This window comes from Terrapene carolina, unplaced genomic scaffold (assembly GCF_002925995.2).
Source record: "Terrapene carolina triunguis isolate 2854851 unplaced genomic scaffold, T_m_triunguis-2.0 Scaffold96, whole genome shotgun sequence".
In the NCBI taxonomy this organism is placed as follows: Eukaryota; Metazoa; Chordata; order Testudines; family Emydidae; genus Terrapene; species Terrapene triunguis.
The window spans coordinates 41,086,973-41,109,187 of record NW_020664447.1 but is presented as its reverse complement, the minus strand read 5'-3'; the positions used below and the strand labels follow the sequence as shown (position 1 = coordinate 41,109,187).

The 22,215-nt window shown below is 41.5% G+C and overlaps 1 protein-coding gene across 3 annotated transcripts in view; it reads left to right on the top strand.

The window, feature by feature from the left end:
* Positions 1-21,863, top strand: part of MGA (MAX dimerization protein MGA) — a 72,722-nt gene extending 50,859 nt beyond the window's left edge. For 2 of the 3 annotated variants that reach the window (XM_029911445.1, XM_029911443.1), the window contains 9 exons: positions 4,917-4,994; positions 8,811-8,935; positions 10,175-10,226; positions 11,521-11,703; positions 13,600-13,711; positions 15,775-16,008; positions 16,490-16,669; positions 17,193-17,345; positions 18,764-21,863. In XM_029911445.1, coding sequence (XP_029767305.1) covers positions 4,917-4,994; positions 8,811-8,935; positions 10,175-10,226; positions 11,521-11,703; positions 13,600-13,711; positions 15,775-16,008; positions 16,490-16,669; positions 17,193-17,345; positions 18,764-20,073 — 2,427 coding nt within the window. In that variant the 3' untranslated portion in view covers positions 20,074-21,863. The remainder of the gene's footprint in view (positions 1-4,916; positions 4,995-8,810; positions 8,936-10,174; positions 10,227-11,520; positions 11,704-13,599; positions 13,712-15,774; positions 16,009-16,489; positions 16,670-17,192; positions 17,346-18,763) is intronic. The other variant, XM_029911444.1, reaches the window with a different exon arrangement.
* Positions 21,864-22,215: the final 352 nt, after the last annotated feature.

Here is a 22,215-nt window from a genome sequence, read left to right as displayed (position 1 = left end):
ATCTGCGATGCAGGGAGGGAGGGAGGGAGGAGGAGGAGCCCTCTCTGGCTGAGTGTCGGAGCCCCATGTAAGTGACACCGTCCGGCCGGCAGCACCTTTAGCCGTGCGTGCTCTGCATCAGGGGGAAGTCCGGACATTTACAAATTCCCCACGGACGCTATTTTTAGCTTAAAAAGCCGGACATGTCCGGGGGAATCCGGAGGAATGGTAACCCTAACTCATTGCATTCACTGACACTCAGTACTACTTTAAAGGTGAAATTGTAAAAGGAAGATCTGCCTATTTCAGCTATTTATTTTTTATCACAACTGCATCTAAAATGATAGTACTATAGAGTAACAACTATATTTTTTGCTCAAACATGAGACATCAAGACTAGTCCAGAAGGAAGACAGGCAGTCCTTAAGAAAGAAGTATGAAAAAAAAAAACTTTACCAACCTGAAGATCCTGCATGTTCAGACATGTTCCTTTCATCATCTTCAACGCAGCTTCCTCCTGAGAAGGAACACTTCTTATGATGTTGTTTCGTTCGGGCAACCAGGCCTTGGATTTCTTTGTTGCACTGTTTGCATTTTGCACACATGCCTATCTTACCCACAGGTAGAGGAACTTCATTAAAATATTCCCAAACTGGGTCTCTTTTACAGCCTGCTGCCATTTTAAGTTTTCCCTTCTAGTGAGAGAATGGTTTGGTATATCTCAAATCAATGAGAAAAAAGACCTCAAGACTTCTGGAATATGGTGCTCAAACAGTTTCAATTTTGTTTCTACTGCCTGTCCCTCCCTTCTCACATTTATCTCCAGTCTTCTTCTCCTTGTCCAGATCTATTCTGCCCCCAACAATCTTCTATTCATTGAACTTTTTGAAACTTTGCACTTTTAGAGAGAGGTAAGGGATTGATTCTGTGTACACAAATTTGCAGAGGGACAGTAGGGTTGAGGTCTGTTATTTTTCACCTCTATATATTCTGTGCGAAAGGGGTCACCAGTACAAAAGTTTGAGAACCTAGGGTAAAGAGTGGAACTGGATGGGATAGCCGTGGGTGATAATCTCTAGATAATCTCATTCATTTGTCGAAATTCATGGCCCATTTTGGTCAATTTCACGGTCATAGGATTTTAAAAATCATAAATTTTATGATTTCAGCTATTTAAATCTGAAATTTTATGGTGTTGTAATTGTAGGGTCCTGACCAAAAACGAGTTGGGGGGAGGGTTGCAAGGTTATTGTAGGGGGGTTGTGGTACTGCTACCCCTACTTTTGTGCTGCTGCTGGCAGCAGCGCTGCCTTCAAAGCTGGGCAGCTGGAGAGCAGTGGCTACTGGCCAGGAGCCCAGCTCTGAAGGCAGAGCCACCACCAGCAGCAGCGCAGAAGTAAGGATGGAATGGTATGGTATTTCCACCCTTACTTCTGTGCTGCTGCCTACAGAGCTGGGCCATCACTGAGAACAGCCTAGCTCCATCCTCTTTGAAACCCCCCTTCAGGTAGTTGAAGGCTGCTATCAAATCCCCCCTCACTCTTCTCTTCTGCAGACTAAATAACCCTAGTTCCCTCAGCCTCTCCTCGTAAGTCATGTGCCCCAGCCCCCTAATAATTTTTGTTGCTCTCCGCTGGACTCTCTCCAATTTATCCACATCCCTTCTGTGGGGGGGGGGGACCAAAACTGGACTCCAGGTATGGCCTCACCAGCAGCACTCCAGGTGTGGCCCCACCAGTGCCGAATAGAGGGGAATAATCACTTCACTCGATCTGCTGGCAATGCTCCTACTAATACAGCCCAATAGGCCGTTGGCCTTCTTGGCAGTGAGGGCACACTGCTGACTCATATCCAGCTTCTCATCCACTGTAATCCCCAGGTCCTTTTCTGCAGAACTGCTGCTTAGCCAGTCGGTCCCCAGCTTGTAGCAGTGCATGGGATTCTTCCATCCTAAATGCAGGACTCTGCACTTAACCTTGTTGAACCTCATCAGATTTCTTTTGGCCCAGTCCTCCAATTTGTCTAGGTCACTCTGGACTTTATCCCTACCCTCCAGTGTATCTACCTCTCCCCCCAGTTTAGTGTCATCTGCGAACTTGCTGAGGGTGCAATTAAGCCCATCATCCAGATCATTGATAAAGATGCAAAACCAGCCACAGGACCGTCCCCTGGGGCACTCCGCTTGATACCGGCTGCCAACAAGACATCAACCCGTTGATCACTACCCATTGAGCCCAACAATCTAGCCAGCTTTTTATCCACCATGTAGTCCATTTATCCAATCCATACTTTTTTAACTTGCTGGCAAGAATAGTGTTAGAGACCATATCAAAAGCTTTGCTAAAGTCAAGATATATCACATCCGCCTCTTTCCCCATATCCACAGAGCCAATCAGATTGAATCAGTCAGCAGCCGCCACTCTCCAGCTGCCCAGCGTTGAAGGCAGCAGCGCAGAAGTAAGGGTGGCATGGTATGGCATTGCCACCCTTACTTCTGCGCTGCTGCTGGCGGGGCACTGCCTTCAGAGCTGGGCGCACCCGGCCAACAGCTACTGTTCTCCGCCTGCTCAGCTCTGAAGGCAGCACAGAAGTAAGGGTGGCAATACCATGACCCCTCTAAAATAACCTTGTGACCTCCCTGCAACTCCCATTTGGGTCAAGACCCCCAATTTGAGAAACGCTGGTCTCCCCATGAAATCTGTATAGTATAGGATAAAAGCGCACAAAAGATCAGATTTCATTGGGAGAGACCAGATTTCACGGTCTGTGACAAGCTTTTCATGGCTATGAATTTGGTAGGGCCCTATTTATGGCCATGCACACACACATTACAAATTCCTGATTATACAAATAGCATACTGAAAGCATTCATTTTCCACTATTCAATAAAAGCCCAATCCTGCCAGATGCTGAGTACCCTGCTCCTCATGGAAAGATGCTTAGGACTTCATAGAATAGGGCCATATTATTTCATGTAGCATTCAGTTATCTAAGTGTCATCAGCACAGAACTAGTGTGTTTCCATATATAAATTTCATATGCTCAGATCAAGCTGTCAGAACACGTACATGAAAAGAGCAAAACTTATGTGGTGATAGATAATCACACATGGTAGGGGAGAATCAGTGTATGGAACCAATGTGTTACATAGTGCATGTTTTTGCAGAGACAGATAGTGCTAAGATGGTAAGGAAGGGTTGAATTAAAGTAGTTTAATTCTTTTTAACGTTCTTGAAAAGTAGCATGCAGTCAGCCCACTGATGTGTGTCTGCACTCTTCACTCACCTTCATGTTTTATTGGTGGTGGTTTTTTTGTGGGATAGTAGGCTCTAATGTTTTGGATTCTTGCTATAACTTTCACTGTGTCTGTGGGGGGGGAGGGGAAATGCAAAACATAATTAGGGTATTATGTTTATTTTACTCTGTTCCAACTTGAAAAACTTCAGTCTACACTTTCTTTTTGTTCTTAGACTGAGTGTACTTGTCTTTTAAAATTCTAAAGTGAGAGGCAAAAGCAGATAAAACTGGGCTATTTCTCTCTCTTTCCTTCTCCATACTCTCTCAGGTGTTCTCCCTCAACAATCTAACCCCTCTCTCTACTCTTCTTTTTATTGTCTCCCTCTCAAATGAGAGAGCTCTCTTGTACTCCTTCCCTATCTCCACCATCAGAACCCTCAGCAGTCCGTGACTGTCAGGGTGCTCCTGTTCTGTTTCTCTTAGTGTGGAGCAGCTTTTAGACTTCAGGCCAGGGAATCTCTGTTCAGCCTCTTTTCCATGTGACTTAGGTAGGAGGATGTAGCAGCAAAGTAAGGAGAAATGGGATGAGGGATGGAGGTTCCCATGGTGATGGTGCTATTGTATGCTGTAACTAACTAAACCTAAGAATATCCTATCCTAGTCGCCACAGAGACTTGTTCTTCTCTGATACAGTACCCCTAGACACTCCCTTTTTTTTTTTTTTTTTCCCCTCTCTTTTTGGGGAAACTGGTCAGTCCTGGAGGATTAAAACACATCAGAACTGGCCAGTGTTTTTTTTTTTTTTTTCTTCTTAGATTATTTGGGTTGGAAGGGACCTCAGGAGGTCATCTAGTCCAACCCCCCTGCTCAAAGCAGGACCAATACCCAACTAAATCCCCAAATGGCCCCCTCAAGGATTGAACTCATAACCCTGGGTTTAGCGGGCCAATGCTCGAACCACTGAGCTATCCCTCCCCCCAGCTTCTGCCTGTTAAACCTGTTTTGTATTCATTCCCCCTCTTAATTTCATGATTATTTACTGTAACCATTAATCTCTGCCAACGTACATTAATCAGATGATTCTTGAAAAACAGTTCAGTACATAAGCTAAACTTTCATTATATGTCACCTCATTAATATATGTTAAGACTGTCATTAGATTGGATTCAGATGTCTTGAACCATTCTGGCTATCCTTAATCAAACTGCAAGGTGAGATTTTTTTTGCACCACATTCTGTAAGATGTATCCCCGCTACAAACGTTAAGTATCTTGTTCTGGTTTTCTTGATCCTCGCATCCCTTTTTGAAGACATTTCCCTGCAGCATAACAGTTGTGCCTAAATACATCCTTGCTGCTTGCTTTGGAGAACCCATCTTATCTCCTTGCCATCTAGAATCACAATGATGTTCTTTCTGTTGAAATTGGGAAAGCTGTAGAAAATATTTTAGTAGCCAGGAGGGTGGTCAGTTTGGATTCACCATATGTGTCAGGAGAAGGGATGAGGGAGGAGAGTGCCACCTATAGCATTAATTGCAGCTCCATTATGGGAAAGAATTTTTTTTTCCCCCCTGACTTGTTTATACCTAGATTATTTTGGACCTTTGTTGCATGTGCAAAAAATATCAGTTCACTACCAGTGTGTCTTTTAATAACTGTATATGTTAAACAGGGCTAGTTTTTCTTTTTTCTTTTCTGCAGCCCAGGGTCTCCCACAGTTCTGTTCCGGATGGGCTGTGCCTCCTCTCTGAAGATACCATAGGTGGTTCAGCACTGTTGGTAAGCTATGGCACTTAGCAATATCTTCTTTTGAAGCCCATCAGAAATTCTTTATCTGGCAAGTGGACCAAGTTGGTGGTTCAGTGTCTCCTAACCCCATTTTTTTAACTGTAATGTTTATTCATTTTTCACGCAGTAGTGAGTTCTTTTCAATTTAAATCTCCTCTCCCTAGCTGAGGAATCACTGGAGCATTGAGGCTCTAACTCTGTGGGTCCTCCCAGTTGAGTACTTCTATAAAGGTCTCTTTGTGAGCCCCACCACAGCATCAGAGAAACCCTGCAAGTATTGAGCCAAGTCTAAGGGGTGATTACAGCTTTTCAAAAGCGTCAGAGGCTGCTACCAGCCAACCCTTGCTCTGCCAGGCACAGGGATTTGATACTATGGCTCATCTGGAGATTAGCTTTTGACCAGTCAGATGTCTCCTCCTTCGGTTTCTCACCCCATTGTCTCGCACTCTGTCTTTCTGGAGTCAGGTTATTCCCTCTTCGTGGCTTGAGGTGCTCCTTCTTCATAGCATGGCCCTCTGGCCAGGTCACTGTAGTTTTCTCCCTCCAGGATATCAAAGTTCCACTGGATGAATTGTCTCAGGCAGTCTTCTGAGCCACTGCCCAAACTGTGTCACTTCCCCAGAGGTTGATGGGGAACCCGGGCCTATCTCTACTGTACTCTGGGTTGCAGCCCAGGGGGACCCTATCTCAAGCAACCATAGTCTACCCAATGTCAGACCATGTTGCTGTTTCCCTGGGCTCCTTCCTACTTTCTTCCCTATTTTCTGGCCTCCCTCTGGGTTACCAGTGAAACTTCCTCTGTTCCCTGCAGCTCCTTCACCCTCACTCTGGTTCTTGCCAGAGTCTGTATTCCCAGGCAGTATCCCAGGGTTTACTCTGCCCTAGAACTCCTCCTTGTCTCTTACCAACTCCCCTCCTCTCTAGGGAGTGACTGCAGAGTTCCTTCCTGCAGCCCTTGTTGCTCTCTGCTTCCTGGTACTAAGTCAGCTTGCCCCTGCCCAGCTGGGCTGCTTCATCCATTAGGCCTTATCAGCCCTGACTGTTCTCCAGGTGCAGCCTTTCATGGGGTTAATTGGCCATTTTTAACCTACTTAGGCCTGTTATGAGGTGGACACCCCATCACAATCTTGTTATGTTCATTACATGTTTAGGACCCCAAAATTGCTGCAGATAAGACATTAAAATAGTGTGCTGGTTGGCATACTAGGCATTGAGGTCATAATCCCAGAGGGAATCCAGGCTCCCTCTACAAGGTTCCTAATGGCATTGTGAGTAGAAAGCAACTGAGAAAATGTGCAGAGCACCATCTTAGTCTTCGTAGAATATATTTATCAAACTCTACAAAGTAGGTTTTCAGTCTTCTGTGGAGGGCATCCATTGGTAGGAGGGTGTTGCATATTGTGATATTTTGTTCAGACACATTTTGTACTGGAGGGGAGATATGGGGGTTCTGTTTCTTCTGGTGGTTGTTGTTTTTTCCCCTTCTTTCCTCCCTATTCCATAGTTTGACTGCTTGGTGCTTCCCATGTGGGAGAAGCTGAGCTGCGGGGGGGGGGGGGGGGGGGGGGGGGGGGGGGGGGGGAAATTGTTAATAACTTCCTTTCTACCCTCAATGTCTCCTACAGTTTGATCCTCCTTGGTACAATAATGTCCGGTTGGGAGTTTTTTATTCAACTTTGGGACAACTTTTGTGATGGGACTGCGTGAGGGGGCATGTCCAAGTACCATAGCCTAGAAATAGTGCTGACCAGCCTCCGATGTCTCCAGAAAGGAGGCAAAGCCCGTGCATCACAGAACTGTGGGAGATGCTGCTAGTAGAAGGGAAATTATCAGCTAAGAAATTCTTTTATTTTTCCTTTTATAAATTGAACCACTTTTTAAATCCCCATAAGCTGAGGTTTCACTGAAGAAATTATATGATTGACAATTGGAAGTATTGCATTGCAAGCATCAAGAGGTAGTGTAATTAATAAATGATAGTGTGGTTGCTTTGTGCTGCTGCATCTCAAGTTTGCTGATTAAATGCGTAGCTTAGCTTCATCCATGGCCAATTGCCAATACCTTGAGATTTAGTACAACATTTTAATTTTCTTTCCTACCTATCAGTAGCAAGAATTTCTTAAAGCAGATGTATAGCTCTGCATATTCTGAGTAATAAGAAGTGAATAATAAGTAGCAAAATGGTGACATAAAACATGAGAACTAGTTATTACAGGCCTCACTTTTCTGTTGTAATAAGTGCACATTACTTCTTTTAGTCCATCTGTGGGCTGCTATTTTTTGTGATTAAATGTCTGCGTTGGTTTCAGGTAAGTATACAATTCGCAGAAGAGAGGAAGCAGCTCAGCATAAAGAAGGAAAGGACAGACAGAAGGAAAGAGACAGAAGAGAAGAGCAGGAAGAGAGAGTGATCTAGGGGTAGTTCAGTGTATTTGAGTGAAATAAAGTTTAGAATGGAGGCATGATTATAGTTTATCCCATTAAGAGAAAGAGTGTTGTAGTGTATAAGTAAGCTATTGATCATAAATACAAAAAATAAAGACTTTTTTTTTTTTTTTTTGCAAATTGTTTGTTTGTTTTTATATATCACTAATTACATGGCTGCCACATCAAACTTCACTATTCCAGCCCTTTAACTATTGGGCCAAAGACTTTCATCTCTGCAGCTGGTGTTCTTGGGGTTTTTTTTTAAGGTCACTGAGGAAATTTGGAGATGACCATATTATTGGGATTATTTTTTAAAATCACATCGTCCATGGGAATTTTCATTATTAAAAACAGCTGTAGGAAAACATTTTAAAGTGAACCTAATTGATTTTTCAATGGGACTTAAGCAACTTAGACACTTTGAGAACTTTTACCTATAACATGAACACAGTCTCTTCTTGGAGGGTGAAGGGTGACCCTGCTATGCATTTACTTCCACAATCCTTCAGTAGTGAGCTTCTCTGTGCCTGACAGCACCAGCAGACTTCCGTGTCCTTTAATTTTCATCCTAGCACATTTTAAAGGGACACTGGCAATTTGCATTTTTTAAATAGACAAATTTCAAAAAATTCAAGTTTTCTGACAAAGCACCTTTTAAATAGTATGTTGTTTAAAAAAAATTATTATGTCTTTTTCTTCTCAGTGTTGATATTTATTTTGGGGGGTCTTGCGGTATGTACCAGACATAGTTGGAGCCCACCCATGTTCCTACCCTCCTTATTTTCTTAATGTGCCTGCCTGCTAACTACACCTCTACCTTGATATAATGCTGTCCTCGGGGTCCAAAAAATCTTACCACGTTATAGGTGAAACCGCGTTATATCGAACTTGCTTTGATCCGCCGGAGTGCGCATCCCCGCCTCCACGGAGCACTGCTTTACCGCGTTATATCCGAATTCGTGGTATATCGGGTCGCGTTATATCGGGGTAGAGGTGTATGTGGTTTCATTTTTACTGCCTCTGTCACTGGTTAAACATCCACTTGCCTGGCATGGAGAAGACCACGGGCACAAGCTGCTTCTGCAGGAGTGTACGAGATTGGTGATAACATGCTAGTGGCATGAGAGAGAAGAGCAGTGGATTATCAATGAGTAAAACTGACCGTGCATTAAGTGCTGTTAAATTCACAAAGTAAACAGACAAACACAGTCTCTCTAATCTCTGCCAGTTACAGTAATCTTTGGTATTTCCAACAATCTTCAAAACTTAGATTGCAATATAACATTAGGAAACAATCTTGAGTTTGGAGTGAAACAAAATGTTTGGCCTGAGCTAAGGTGCAGAATTCATGCTTGCTTTTTAAAAAATTAACTATTTCAGAATGACGGTGAGTACAGTGAGAATGATGAGCCTGTGGACATTGAGACCGTGGAGGAGCTTTCAGAGAAGATTAACATTGCCCGTCTGAAGGCCACAGCTTCCAGTATCGGATCTTCCAAACAGAAGTAAGCATCTTTTGTACCAACCAAGAGAACTAAAGTTCTGTTTTACCAGTGAATTGGCATGAAAATGAACTGGTTAAACGAGAGGTTTACAAGAAATTGTAAGACAAAGTAAGGCCCCAATTCTATAGTCAGATTTCCCAGCGCAATGGGACTCCGCATTGACTGACTCGGGGTCCATTCCAGTCTTATGAGCACTTTATCTTAACAGGGCCAACGGTCCGTCTAATTAGTTACTGAAAATAAGCAGAAATGTCTGAGGTGGTTTGTTTTTTGCAGCCCCTTTTCTGCTGATCCTCTGCCCTCACTAGTAGATATACTGCTGTAGCTGAGGGATTGCCAGTTAGTTTCAGGCTGTGACATTTTGTTGTCTTAGGCTCCATTCCTACAGAAAGAACAGAGCAGGGCATCGTTGACGTCATTGAGAGACCAGAACCTTAGTGAACAAACTGTTTTATCTACTTTTAAAATCCACCTTGGTTTGTTCATTCTTTGTTGCTGTTGTTACTTTTAAACGCAAAGCACAGACCAAAAAAAGCTCTTTGACGGTGTATAAAGGTGGCCTCAGATGTTTTCCTTTATTTCTTCTGGTTTGCTACGTTAGGAATATCAGATCCTGAATTCCCTCTGTTTGCTGAAGGATTTTGGCAAGATCTTTGAAGAATCTGGATGGTGGTATCGCACATCTCAAAACATTTCCTTTCCTCCTTTGAGAGGTACGGCTTATGTTTCAGCCTCAGACAGTGATGTGACCATTCTCTCTAAACATTGCCAAAATCTTTCAGTAAAAACGGGGAAGTGAAGATACGGTATTACTAAATGTGAATATTTCTAATGTTTAAAAAAATCTTAAGAGTAGATATTTGGGGTCTATATTTTTGTCATAAGATAGTAATAATAAGCCAGAAATACTGTTTTTGCCCTATAGTCCACCTGTAGCCTCTGCATTACTGAGATTGCTACTGGCAGACATTGGCAGATTTTAGAAGTATATGCTTGCCATTTTGCCTTACAAGGTAATTTTACAGTTTTGAAACAGATTTGTCTAAAGTCTGTGGGGTCCAAAATGGAGCCCACTCTTGGAGCAGCGCTGGCAGCAGTATACCACCTCCATATAGTTGCAAGGAAAATTCATTTCAAGGGATAAGCATGGAGAATTCTAAGGCTGTTGGGAATGTAGTTAATGAGAATAGAGTACATGAAATGAGTAATGTTCGGAAAAACTTCATGCATCTCTTCCAGGCACCGTATTCATAATCCTTCGGATGAGAAGGTGGCAGACAAGTCTTCTAAGGTATATATTTACTCTTCTTTTTCCTCTTAGTATCAAACTGGGTAGGAGCCTAATTCCAAAGCTCATTAATTTTAAGAGAGACTGCCATTGACTTCAATGGCCTTTGGATCAGGGCTTAAATTTGAACAGTAAGAAATAACTGCCTTCACTGCCATTGCATCTTATTAACTCTTAAGATGTCTTAGATTTTCTGTTTCTGGCATGTGTAATTTGCAGTGAAAATGCATATCATGTATCAAATTGAGAATTATGTTTTTTGTGTCTGGGAATGGAGTATAGGGCTTATAAACACGACTGCTGCTTGTCAAAAGGAAACTGGATTGCTGAAAGTGATAGCTTAGTTTAAATGGCCTACACTTTGGCAAAATTAAAGTGATCTGATAAAGATCTTTTGATCCAAAGACCATTGAACTCAAAAAGAGTCTTTTCATAGACTCAAAATCACCTCAAAAATTTAGACTAACTTCCTATTGTTTGAAGAGGCCTGTAAGGAGTACAGTACTGCTTCACAGGTTAAAATAATAGAATATATACTGCACCTGTCAGAGTAACAAAATAACAGACCTACCAACCTAGAGTGGAGAGAGGAGTAAATCATGCCTGAGCATGATGGATATCTGCCTGTGTGGCAGCTGATTTAATCAGAGACTGCTTTGTGATGCATTTTTAATTTAGTTGTAATCATAGAATGAAGTGATTAGTATCTTAAATTTAATTTGCTTATTAACTTCCCCCCACAATCTTATCTAAAGTGCCTTCTTATCCCCTTCCCTCCATATTCACTCACCTAAATATGAATGAAATTGGCTTAACTGCAAGGAAAATTAATATGTTTTGTTTGATTGGATGGTTTACAAGGTTTACTGTTTTTTTTGAGAGGTTAGACAAAGGTTAGGTTTTGGGGAGATGAGGTTACAAGTGTGTTATATAATATTAAAGTCAAGCCTTGTATTGCACAGTGTCTGCCTTATGTGAAGATATATAATGTATCCATACATGAAAAGCTGTTATCTTCTGAATGCCTTTGAGTGGAAAGGTTGCTGGACCTTCATCTTCATTGGTGACTCTGATATTCTGGCCCCCTTTCATTATATTCCACACATCCTGTAGTGTTTTATGCTTTCACGAATCTTCAGATTTCATGAAGATCTTGTAGCTAAACAGCAGAGTTTTATTCAGTAGTGATGTGACTTACATAGAAATGTGTCTTAATGACTCTGTAAATCAGGCTTGCATTTTTTCCCCTTGAGTTAGTTTTTGATTTGAAATAGTCACATGGTTTCTTTTCCAACAGAAACCCCAATTCTGGAACAGAAAACAGAAGAATGAGGCAGAGGCCTTTGCTCATTACCGCCAAACACACACAGCAAATGAACGCCGACGTCGCAATGAAATGAGGGATCTTTTTGAAAAGCTGAAAAGAGCTCTGGGACTACATAGCCTTCCAAAGGTCTCCAAGTGCTACATCCTCAAACAAGTAGGCATTTTACAGCCCAAGCTCATCTGGAGAAAAATTCCTTTAATGTGGGGCAAAACTGACATCAGGTCTTTGAGAAACAGTGTAGTGATATGAAAAATATTTTAGTGGTGAGTGTAGAAATTCTGTTCACCTGAGTGCAATTATTTCACAATGGGGAGAAAAGGGTTAATTCAAGAGCAAATTTTTAGGGTTGTGAATTTAACTCTGGAAAGTAAAAGCCAGTGTGCCTTGGCAATTTTAAATTGTACAACCAGACAGTTTTGATAAATAATGTAGACAAATCTCTCTAATGTAAGAAGAGAGAGCCCTTCGTGAAATATTTTATTTCAGCATAGCATTTAGGTACAAAACTGTAAATGAAAGGAAACAAACAGCACATAATGAAGAGCCATAAATAATTATGCTCATCTGTACATTGCATTCCTAGGGCTGTGTCAATTACCTGCTAGACATAGATTTATGGAAAATAGATCCTGTCAAACTAACTTGATATCTTTTTTTGATGTTTTGGTTGATAAAGATAAGAGTGTTGTAATATATGTACACTTCTGTAAAGTCATTTGATTTGGTACTACAGGACATTTTGATTAAAAAAATGAGAAATGTAAAATGAACATGGCACACATTAAATGAATTAAAAGCTGGCTAACTGATATGGATCAAAATGTAATCGTAAGTAGGGACTCATCGTCAAATGGCTGTGTTTCTAGGGGGGGTCCTGCAGGGATGGTTTCTTAGCCCTGTGTTGTTTAACATTTTTATTAATGATCTGGAGGAAAACATAAAATCATCACTGATGAGGATTGCAGGTAAGACAAACATTGGGGAGTGGTAAATGAAAAGGACATGTCACTGCTACAGAGTGATCTGGATCACTTGGCAAACTGGGCACAAGCAAACAATATGCAGTATGATAGTGCTAAATGTAAATGTTTACATCTAGTAACAAAGAATGTAGGCCATACTTACAGGATGGGGAACTCTATCCTGGGAAGCAGTGACTGGAAAAGATTTGGAAGTCATGGTAGATAATCTGCTGAACATTAGCTTCCAGTTTGATACTGTGGTCAAAAGAGCTAATATAATCCTTGGATGCATAAATTGGAAATCTGAAATAGGGTAGCAAGGTTATTTTACCTCTGTATTTGGCACCAGTGAAAGTGCTGCTTGAATAGTGTGTCCAGTTCTGGTGTCCACAGTTCAAGAAGGATGTTGATAAATTGGACAGGGTTCAGAGAGGAGCCATGAAAACGATTAAAGGATTAGAAAATGTGCTTTATAATGATAGACTGACGAAAGCTCAATCTATTTAATTTAACAAAGAAAAGGTTAAGGGGTGACTTGATTACAGTGTAAAGTACCTGCATGGTACAAATATTTAATATTGGGTTCTTCAGTCTAGCAGAGAAAAGTATATCATGATCCAATGACTAGAACGTGAAGCAAGACAAATTCAGACTGGAAATACAGTATAAATTTTTAACAGCGAGAGTAATTAGTCACTGGAACAATTTATCAAGAATCGCGATGGATTCTCCATCATTGACAATTTTTACATCAAGAGTGGGTGTTTTTTTGAAATACATGATCTAGGAATTATTTGGGGGCAGTTCGGTAGCTTTTGTTATACAGGTTAGACTAGATGTGACACTAGATGTGCATAAACATGAAGTGGAAGAAACCAACATTCATCCTATTTCAATTGCATTCAGAGAAACATTACAACATGGTGACTGAACTTTCTTCTTCTGTCTCCCGATTTCTTAAAATAATGATGGAAAATGTCTGTAGGGAGACTTTCAAAATGCCTTTTTGACTGGGAAAGGAGAAATACTTATTTCTGTTTTGTATGCTTTAGCTTGGTCTCTAAACTGGTATTCTGACATGCTTTAGGCCTACGAAGAGATCCAGGGGTTGACTGATCAGGCAGATAAACTGATTGGGCAGAAGAACTTACTGACTCGCAAACAAGACATTCTGATCCGTAAAGTATCCACACTTTCAGGTGAGGTAGTTTACGGGGACATAGTGGTTGGAATAGTGAAAGAAAGGACTTGAGGGAGTGGGGTGGCCATTAGTGGATATATGCAGAGGTGGTAGAACGTGCGGATATGAGATTTAGGGTTAGCTCCTCAAAGGTACATAGGTGCCTAACTCCCATAAAATACCTTTGAGAATCTGGCCCATAGATTCTAAGAAAGAAGACTGATTTTGGGATTGGGGTGTATTTGTGATAATATAAGGTACAGTGTCATAAATACAGAAAAGGAAGTATTTATTTCTTCAAGCAGTAAGGGCCAAAGATTCTAAAGTGGATCTTCAGCTCATCTGCAGCTTTTGAGGACAGAATTCAGACCTGTCAATCACTGGCTCAGGGAAACAACCCTGCTGCTGAAGAGATCCGCTACTTTTGTTTCACCTCCACAGGTAAAGGAAGTGTGGACATACCTTCCTGCTACAGAGCTTTAGGATCTTAGTATCCAGTGCACTGGGGATATCCAGAGAGAAGAATATTTCACTTCCTCCAGAAATAGTTTTGTCCAAAGAGCCTTTCTCCTATATCCTCAACAGCAACAAAGGGCTTCAACTTTGGACATCAGTCTGGTGCTAATTCCTTTCATGACATCCTTTCAACCTTCCAAAGGATCTGTCCCTATACTATTGCTCTGTCTACTGGCTTTTATGGTAACAGCTGCATCAGCCAGATGGGATATGGAATTAGCACTGTCCTGAGAATACAAATATTGCATATTCCATGCTGACAAACTGGTTCTCAGGATGATCCTGATATTCATCTAGGCATGTAAACTGAACTTCATATTTCATAAGTTATGGGTGATAGGACTAAAGTCCTTCTGTCCCAAACCATTGTGCCTCGTGGAAAAGCTGTGGCACCCGGGATGTCCACCTAGCACAAAAAAAGTTCTAGACAAATGTAAAACATTAAAGAAATCAAGCTCAGTATTTGCAGTCTATCTGTTGGGTGTAAGCAGGGAGGAGTGAGTGTTTTGTTTTTCAGAATCTTACATGTCTAGGTGGATCAGGTGGCGCATACTTGAGCCATATGAGGCAAAGAATTTGTCTTTTAGTGAACTCTGGTCACACTCCGTAAATGCAGTACATGCCTCTAGATGGAGACGTACTGTTCTTAAGAAGAAATCTGCAAGACAGCCTCCTGGTCCTTTATAATATGCTTCAGAGCTGGTAGGTAAGCCTCCCCTGCTGCTGTAGTTGGAAGGATGGTATTGATTATATAGTACCTCTTGTCATTTGGGAAACAGCCTGTGTACAGTTATATGTAGTGTAGTTGTAGCCGTATCGGTCTGCTCTATGTGGCTCAAAAGCTTGTGTTTCTCACCAACAGAGGTTGTCCAATAAAAGATATTACCTCACCACTTTGTCTTTCTGTGTATAGGTATGTCAGTTTTGATCATATATTAAGCTAAATTCCTAGGTAAATTCTCGCCATACCTACACACTGTTGATAAAATCCCTTTGTGCAGTCTGTGGATCTTACTGTTCTGAGTAATATTAAAATTTATATGAGCTTACTCTAAAATTTCCTTTCTTTGAATAGTAAGATCTACAGATCTGAACAACTTTGGGTAAGATAAGGGATCCCCATTCATAGATAAGTAAATAATGTTTTCGTGCCTAGCTGTCAATGTTTTCATAGTTAAGGACAACACAGTTTTCATTGTAGCTGTGAAAGTTCTCAACTGGCAACCTGTCCGTCAGGGAGGGACATATATCCCTGAGCCATTGGTTGTTAGGTCTGAGTTCTGTCTATCAAAGATGCAGACAGGCTGAAGACCTATTGTAAGATCTAATGTTTCTCCTTGAAGAAAGGAAATTTTGGCTAAATGTTGATACATTTTCTTGTTTCTGTGGTGTGCGCTAGACTGTTCTTTGGAAATTGAAGGGGGTTTACTGCCCCTCCCCGCCAAAAAAAAAAATTAATTGGGGTTAACCTGCTGGATCTGCATGGTTCCATTCCAACTCTTAGTCCTGGAAGCAAGTTGAATCTGAGGACATATTGACTCTCTGTCTCTGCTAATCTTTCTGTAGGTAAGACAGAAGAGGTGGTCCTGAAGAAGCTAGAATACATTTATGCCAAACAGAAAGCAGTAGAAGCACAAAAGAAGAGGAAACAAGTTGAGCCAGAGGAGCTTGTTGTGTCCACCAAGCCCAGCAGAGAGCAAGAAGAATCCTCCACTTCCTCCAAAGAGTTGGGACAAATGATTGTGACAAATAGGCGGGGGAAGCCATTAATACTCGCCAGGAAAGGAGGCCAGGCCGCCGGTAGGCTAGGAAAGATATATGTTTGATCTAGTTGCAAAGGGAAAAAATATATAATGGGATATCTTGGGGGGAAAATAGCAGCCTGCTTTGTGTAGCCATCTTGCTATAAATTTATTAATTTAGTACAAAGTAAAGGTGAAGTATTAAAACAAGGATGTTTGCAGATGTTATGTATATTGTACATTCTAAGGTACAGTCAGAGAAAGTCTGGCTGTTTACAAAAAACACATTAACTTCTTCTGTGATTGGCTATGTGGGGTCTGAGGTCTGCACATGTGGAAATTAAGGTAATCTGAGTTTGCCAATTGTAGCTGAGAAAATTGTCCAAATTAAACAAAGTGGGCTGAGGACACCAACATTGATATTCACCCAAAAAAGAACTTCTGTCAGCTAGTAAGTTTATTTTGGTTAAAGGCCTTTTGGCATGCAGTGTCAGAAATATCACTTACAGTGTATGGTTTATATTTGTGTTTTTATACAGTCGAGACCACATCCTCTCCTATTACATTAACTACTGCCAGCCTAGTGATGACTCCACAAGGGCAGGTACTTACACTGAAGAGCCCCCTGATGCCAGGACAGGTAGCTGCTGTTCCTTCCACACTCCTGCAAGCTGAGCTAAAGCCTCAAGTTGCCAGCAACACAGTGACAACACAGCCAGGTAAGGTCACGATAGCAGATTTATTGGAAGATAAGAATTGGTATTGAATCTGTATCTCTGTTCATTTATGCACTTCAGTTTATAAAATAATATTTTTTCCCCTAAGAAGGCGTGTGCCTCACCAATAGGGTCCTTTATATAATTCTTTCTGTATTCTCACAACTTCACTGAGTATGGTGGATTCTTACTGAAATATACCTGTTATATAAAACAAAGATACTTGATTATGCAATCAAAATGTTAACCAAGTCAATTGAGCTATTTATGGTTTTATCATCAGGTAAATAGAATCTATTGTTGAATGTTAGTATTTCCAAATGAAAGAGAGAGGGAAAATATCTGAAATGTTGTGTAGAAGGGAGAGTATCGGGCTGATCTGTATTAGAAATAGAACAATCAGATAACCATTTCTTAGACTGCTTTCAGATGGTAGTATAGTATCAGATACAGCATGGAGCTAAGTGCTGTATTTTCTATTTTTGAGCCAGTATCTAAAAAAGAATTGCTTTTCTTCCCAAATAAGGTATTGCATCCGTGATGATTCAGCTACCAGGCTCAACCGTTCCTGTCCAAGTGAAAGGCATCCTCACTAACTCAGCCATTCCCATTACATTGTCAACCATTGCCAGTAACCCAGTGCCCCCTGCTGTAGGAACAGCTGCAGAACCTCCTTTAGGTAAGTTCGTCATTCACAAATCCTTATGTTTGGGGGTATGAAAAGCTCTCTTTGCAAATATTTAGGTTCAGCTTTTCTTCAGGATAGTAAATAACACTGCATCTCACCTTCACAGTTTTGTAGCTCTCAGTAAAATTATGTTGAGAGATGGAGGGGGCATTTATTTGACCTCCTATTCAGCAGCACTTAAGGTTTGAGCCATCTTGGAACTCTCATGTCTGACACTATTAAAGCTGAAACATTTGACAGAAGTATTGTGCATGGGGTTTAGGCAGAAGATAGTGGATGTTTATATTAGTAGAGCTTCCTGTCATCCACTGCATAGAACTCCAAGAGGAGGCCACTCACCATCGTACTGGAGATACCCATGTAATAGGGCATATGGAGCTAAGGAGGAAAGGAAAAGGTCAGTTTCAGATGTAGGGCTGGGGAAAATCTGACTATCATGTTTGGAAACTGTTTTGGAATCCAAAGCAGATGCTACCAGTAAGTGAGTATATAGGGTCCCTGAAATATGCAGTATCTTGCTGAGAGACAAAACATGCAGGAAACATAATTTTCAAGTGTACAGTAAATTATTGTGCAAATACAGTGGTATTTCTTGATGGCAGTGACCATTACATGGCTTTCACCAACCCACTTTAGAAAATTCCTCTTCGCTGAAGAAGCTCTGGAAAAGGAGAGGCTGGTAAACTTAGCTTAGTGAATGATGGCAGTAATTCCACTAATAATTAGAATGAACTAATAATTATTCTGAAAAGTAATGTGGAAGTGGTACTTCTGCACAGGCCTGCTCTGTAGTAGTTATATCTACTGACTTCAGGGCAAATGAATAAACATTGCTTTTACTTCTGCTTCTGGAGAGCAAGCACATCTAAGAGACAGTGTGTGAGGATTTCTGTCTTGTGTATCACCAGAAGAATTGTTTGCTAAATTCCAATCAGTTTCGCTTGTGACAATCCACTGAAAATAGGAGGAATTGCACACATGGCATTGAGGGACATAGCCTGAAGATACAGATGTACCTGAGGGCTGAATTTTGTCTGCAGAACTCTTACTACTGGTAGTCAACTGACAGATGGGAAAAGATCCTAAGATGAGTTTGCAAGGGCTGGCCTTAGGGGGGAAAACCTCTATCAAACGTGCTCAACTAAAAAACAAAAACAAAAATTCTGCAGACAATAGACATCATGAGATTTCATGTTGTTTATACGACTCACTCTTCAGAGTGGATTGAATGTTAAGGTTGTAAGGGGGAAAAAAGGTACAAACAGCTCAAGACTGTATTTGGGCAGATGCTTTACACACTTTGTAGGGATGGTTTTGTTGGGGGGGAAAGATGATGTGGGAGGGGGCAGATTGTCTTCAGCTTCAGTCACCAGTGATCCTGATGGGTTTTGCTTTGTTTGGTTTTGCAGAGAGTGAAGATTCATTCATGATGCCAAAGATTGTTAATGTGACATCACTGGCTGCTGAAGGGGGTGTGAATTTAAACCTGAATAGAAACAAGAATTCTCATGTAACCCCAGGTGCTGTTGCCCAGACATCTGAGCCGTCCCTGAAAGCAGGACCTCATGAAAGTAGGCGGAATGAGGACATCCTTTCAGAAGAAAAAAACAAGGCATCTCCTGGAGACAGCTGTGGAGATGGGAGAAATGCCACAGGGCCCACACAAATTTTCCTTGAAAATAAAGACAACAGCTTTCCACAGATTCGAAATGTACCCAGTGTGAAGGACTCCTCAGAGTCCTTTGCTAAAAAGTCTTGCATTGGAGAGTTTCTTGGAAGCCAGGGGAGGAGGAAAGAGACTGATCAGGGAGGGGAAAGGTTGAAGCCAAAGGATTCTCCATTCCGCAAGCTGCAGGTTAAAGATCTCAAAGACTCCAGGATAGAAATGGAACTGAGGAAGGTAGCCTCTGCAATGGAGGAAGCAGAACTAGACCCAAGTGAGTTACTGGGCAGCATTGAGGAGAGTGATGACACTGATGAAACCCTCACTTCACTTCTCAATGAAATTGCCTTTCTCAATCAGCAGCTGAACGATGACACTTCTGGCATGTCAGAGCTGCCCGGTACCCTGAGCTCAGACTTTTCTCCAGAAGACTCCGAAACGCGGAGGGGAACTGCCAGTGACCTGACCACTGCAGATGGAGCCTCCTTCCAGTTTGGTCACTTGGGTAGCAGTTTCAAGGGCCTTTCTGAAGTTCGAGAGAGTAGTGGCTCCATAAGCCCCCTCCTGCTTCACCTGGAAGATGACGACCTTACTGATGGTGAGAGGAACTCTGCAGAGCCTTCATCTCAAGCAGATATTTTGAAGATAGTGATAGGCTCTGAAATGAAGGACCCAATTGCCAACCTCTCAGTAACTGATGGTGGAGGTGGTAAAACCTTAGATCCCCTGGTAGAGACCAATGTGTCTCCTCCAATCCTGCAGATGAAAACTAATCTAGAAGCTGGTAACACTGACACACTGTGGAGGCCTATGCCCAAACTGGCACCACTTGGGTTAAAAATTGCAACTCTTCCATTAGACTCAGAAGGGCAGAGTACCAAGGTGATGCCAGTATTGGCACCTGTAGTTGCAAAACTGGCACCCATTGGTTTAAAAACTAAATTACCTTCAACTGAGCTGGAAGGACAGGACAGCAAAATAATGCCCACATTAGCATCTGTGGTTGCAAAATTGAACAGTATTGGGACCTTGCCTTCAAATTCTGCAGGCAAATAAATGCTTGGATTTTTCAGAGACTGAAAGGAAAATCTGGAGCAATTTGGACTATGAAAGGAATTTGTATCTTGAGTTTTAACATCTTCCCTTGTCTCCAGACATTTGTTCCTGTATCCCTGTAAAGAAAATATGGTATCAGTGCACTCTTCTGACTGAGGGCAGGCCCCAAGCTGAGAAATCAACGCTATGAAACTTTAATTGTGCTAACATAAATTTTACCTCACTACTGTGTTCTGGATGTTTATCCCCCAGAAAGAAAGATGATGATGTATTACCATTGCTGGGCATATGGTATCCTTCCAACAGTGGGTCCTTGACAAAGAGTTTATGAAACTAGAGGTCTGATGGACCCAGGCCACTGAGAGATTCATACCTAACAGAGATGCAGTTATTTCTGGATGAGAAGAAATCAGGAGTACTAGTGTTTTACCAGCCAAATTAACTATCTATGCAGAAGCAGGGGTGTTCACATCTGCAGTTTGTGCACAGCCCACAAAATGTAATGAACTTGTGTAAATGAGATTGGAGCAAGCTTGTTCAAACTGGTTGCCCTGGGTGGAGGAAAGGGAGATCGGGGATAGATTTCTCAGAATGCTAATGTTAAAAATCTCTATTCTTCAGTGAGTGAGAATTATCTTCCTGCTCCTACTCTCTCTAGTTAGTTTCTACCTACATCATTTCCATATGAAATCCTAAACTCCCATTTTAAGGTGAAGAAGGAAATTTTCATAGTGATAATTGCAACACCCCAGTGTTGTTTTTTTAGTTAGCTAATTTTAAAAAGATAAAACCCTGCAATGTTCTTCCTTGAGCATGCTGGGAATGAGATAGCATCCAGAACAAACAGATTCAGACAGGAGAAATCCATCTGGGTACCAGATTGCTAACTCTTTAAAAGCATTGCTGAGGTAGTTTGAGTGTCATTTGTCTCCGTTCTCCTCTCTTTCCTTCCCTGTTTCCTCCCTTCCTCATGGTTCTTGAAGACATATACATCTCAAATACATTTACAAGAAGTGACCCTTTCAGGATTATTGGGACATGAAAATAAGTGTGTGTGTGTGTGCGCGCGCGCGTGCGTGCGTCCTTCCAAACCATCCATTTCTTAATGAATTCAGGAAAGGTACTCAGAGGTTCTCATTGCATTTACGCAAGATGTGTATAGCAAAAAAAAAAAAAAAATGCTCATTACCAGGGAAATAGGGCAGTATTTGAATCACAAGATGTATTTTTTATTCTCTTCTGCCACCACTTATTCAATAAACTGTAGTTACTCTTCACTGTTAAGCTGTTGGAAGTGAAGGGCCTGCAGACTGTAAAGATATTTATATTTTTGTACACAATTTTTGTTTTCTTAGTTTCCTTGAAGAATGAAATTTTCAGCCTAGAAGAGACTATTTGTTAATGAGTGTATAAATGATTTTTTTCCTATCTAGTTTGTAAATAATAGAAATTATGGTGGACTTCAGGGGCTTCTTAGGTGCTCCTCAAAAGTGAAAATCACTGCTGTGAAAATTGTGTAGAATCTGGGAAACGGCGCATTTTGCCTTTCTTGCATAATTGTATTTAGGAATGTAATCCCTGCTCTTAATGCCTCAGCAGCAGCAATTGGGATTCCACATGCCCCCAGTGGCCTCCCCCCCCCCCCCCCCCCGTGATGCACTATTGCAGGAGCTTTCATCTCTCCCAGCGCCAAGGCTGTGCCTGTGTGTCTGACATTCACATGCATGTGCTGTAAGTGATGTTCTTCCACTCTTCAGAAGCAGTGTCAAACTCTACATTTAGTGCAAAAGTATGCCCTATACAGTAAGCTGCAGTTTCTGGACCTGTGTCTAGAATGTCTGTGTCACTGGGTATGTAGATCTTGTGTTGTTTCCTTTTCTTTGTTACAATTTTCTACTGGGCTGCAAAGCAAAGAGAGGGTTCTTAAGCTGGGTATGCATAAAGTTGCTCCAGACTCTGTGTAATGGAGGTGTCTTCACCTTGGGATTCTACAAGGCATGTTTGAAAACAGTTGGACAGGTGTGTATCACTTCTACTGCCTTTGCATATTTTACAGTTTAACCTCAGTTTGTGTCATAAATGCTAATCTCCTTCCTGCACTAAAGGGTTGAAGAAGAGGGTATGGGTTAGTATGAAAGCCAT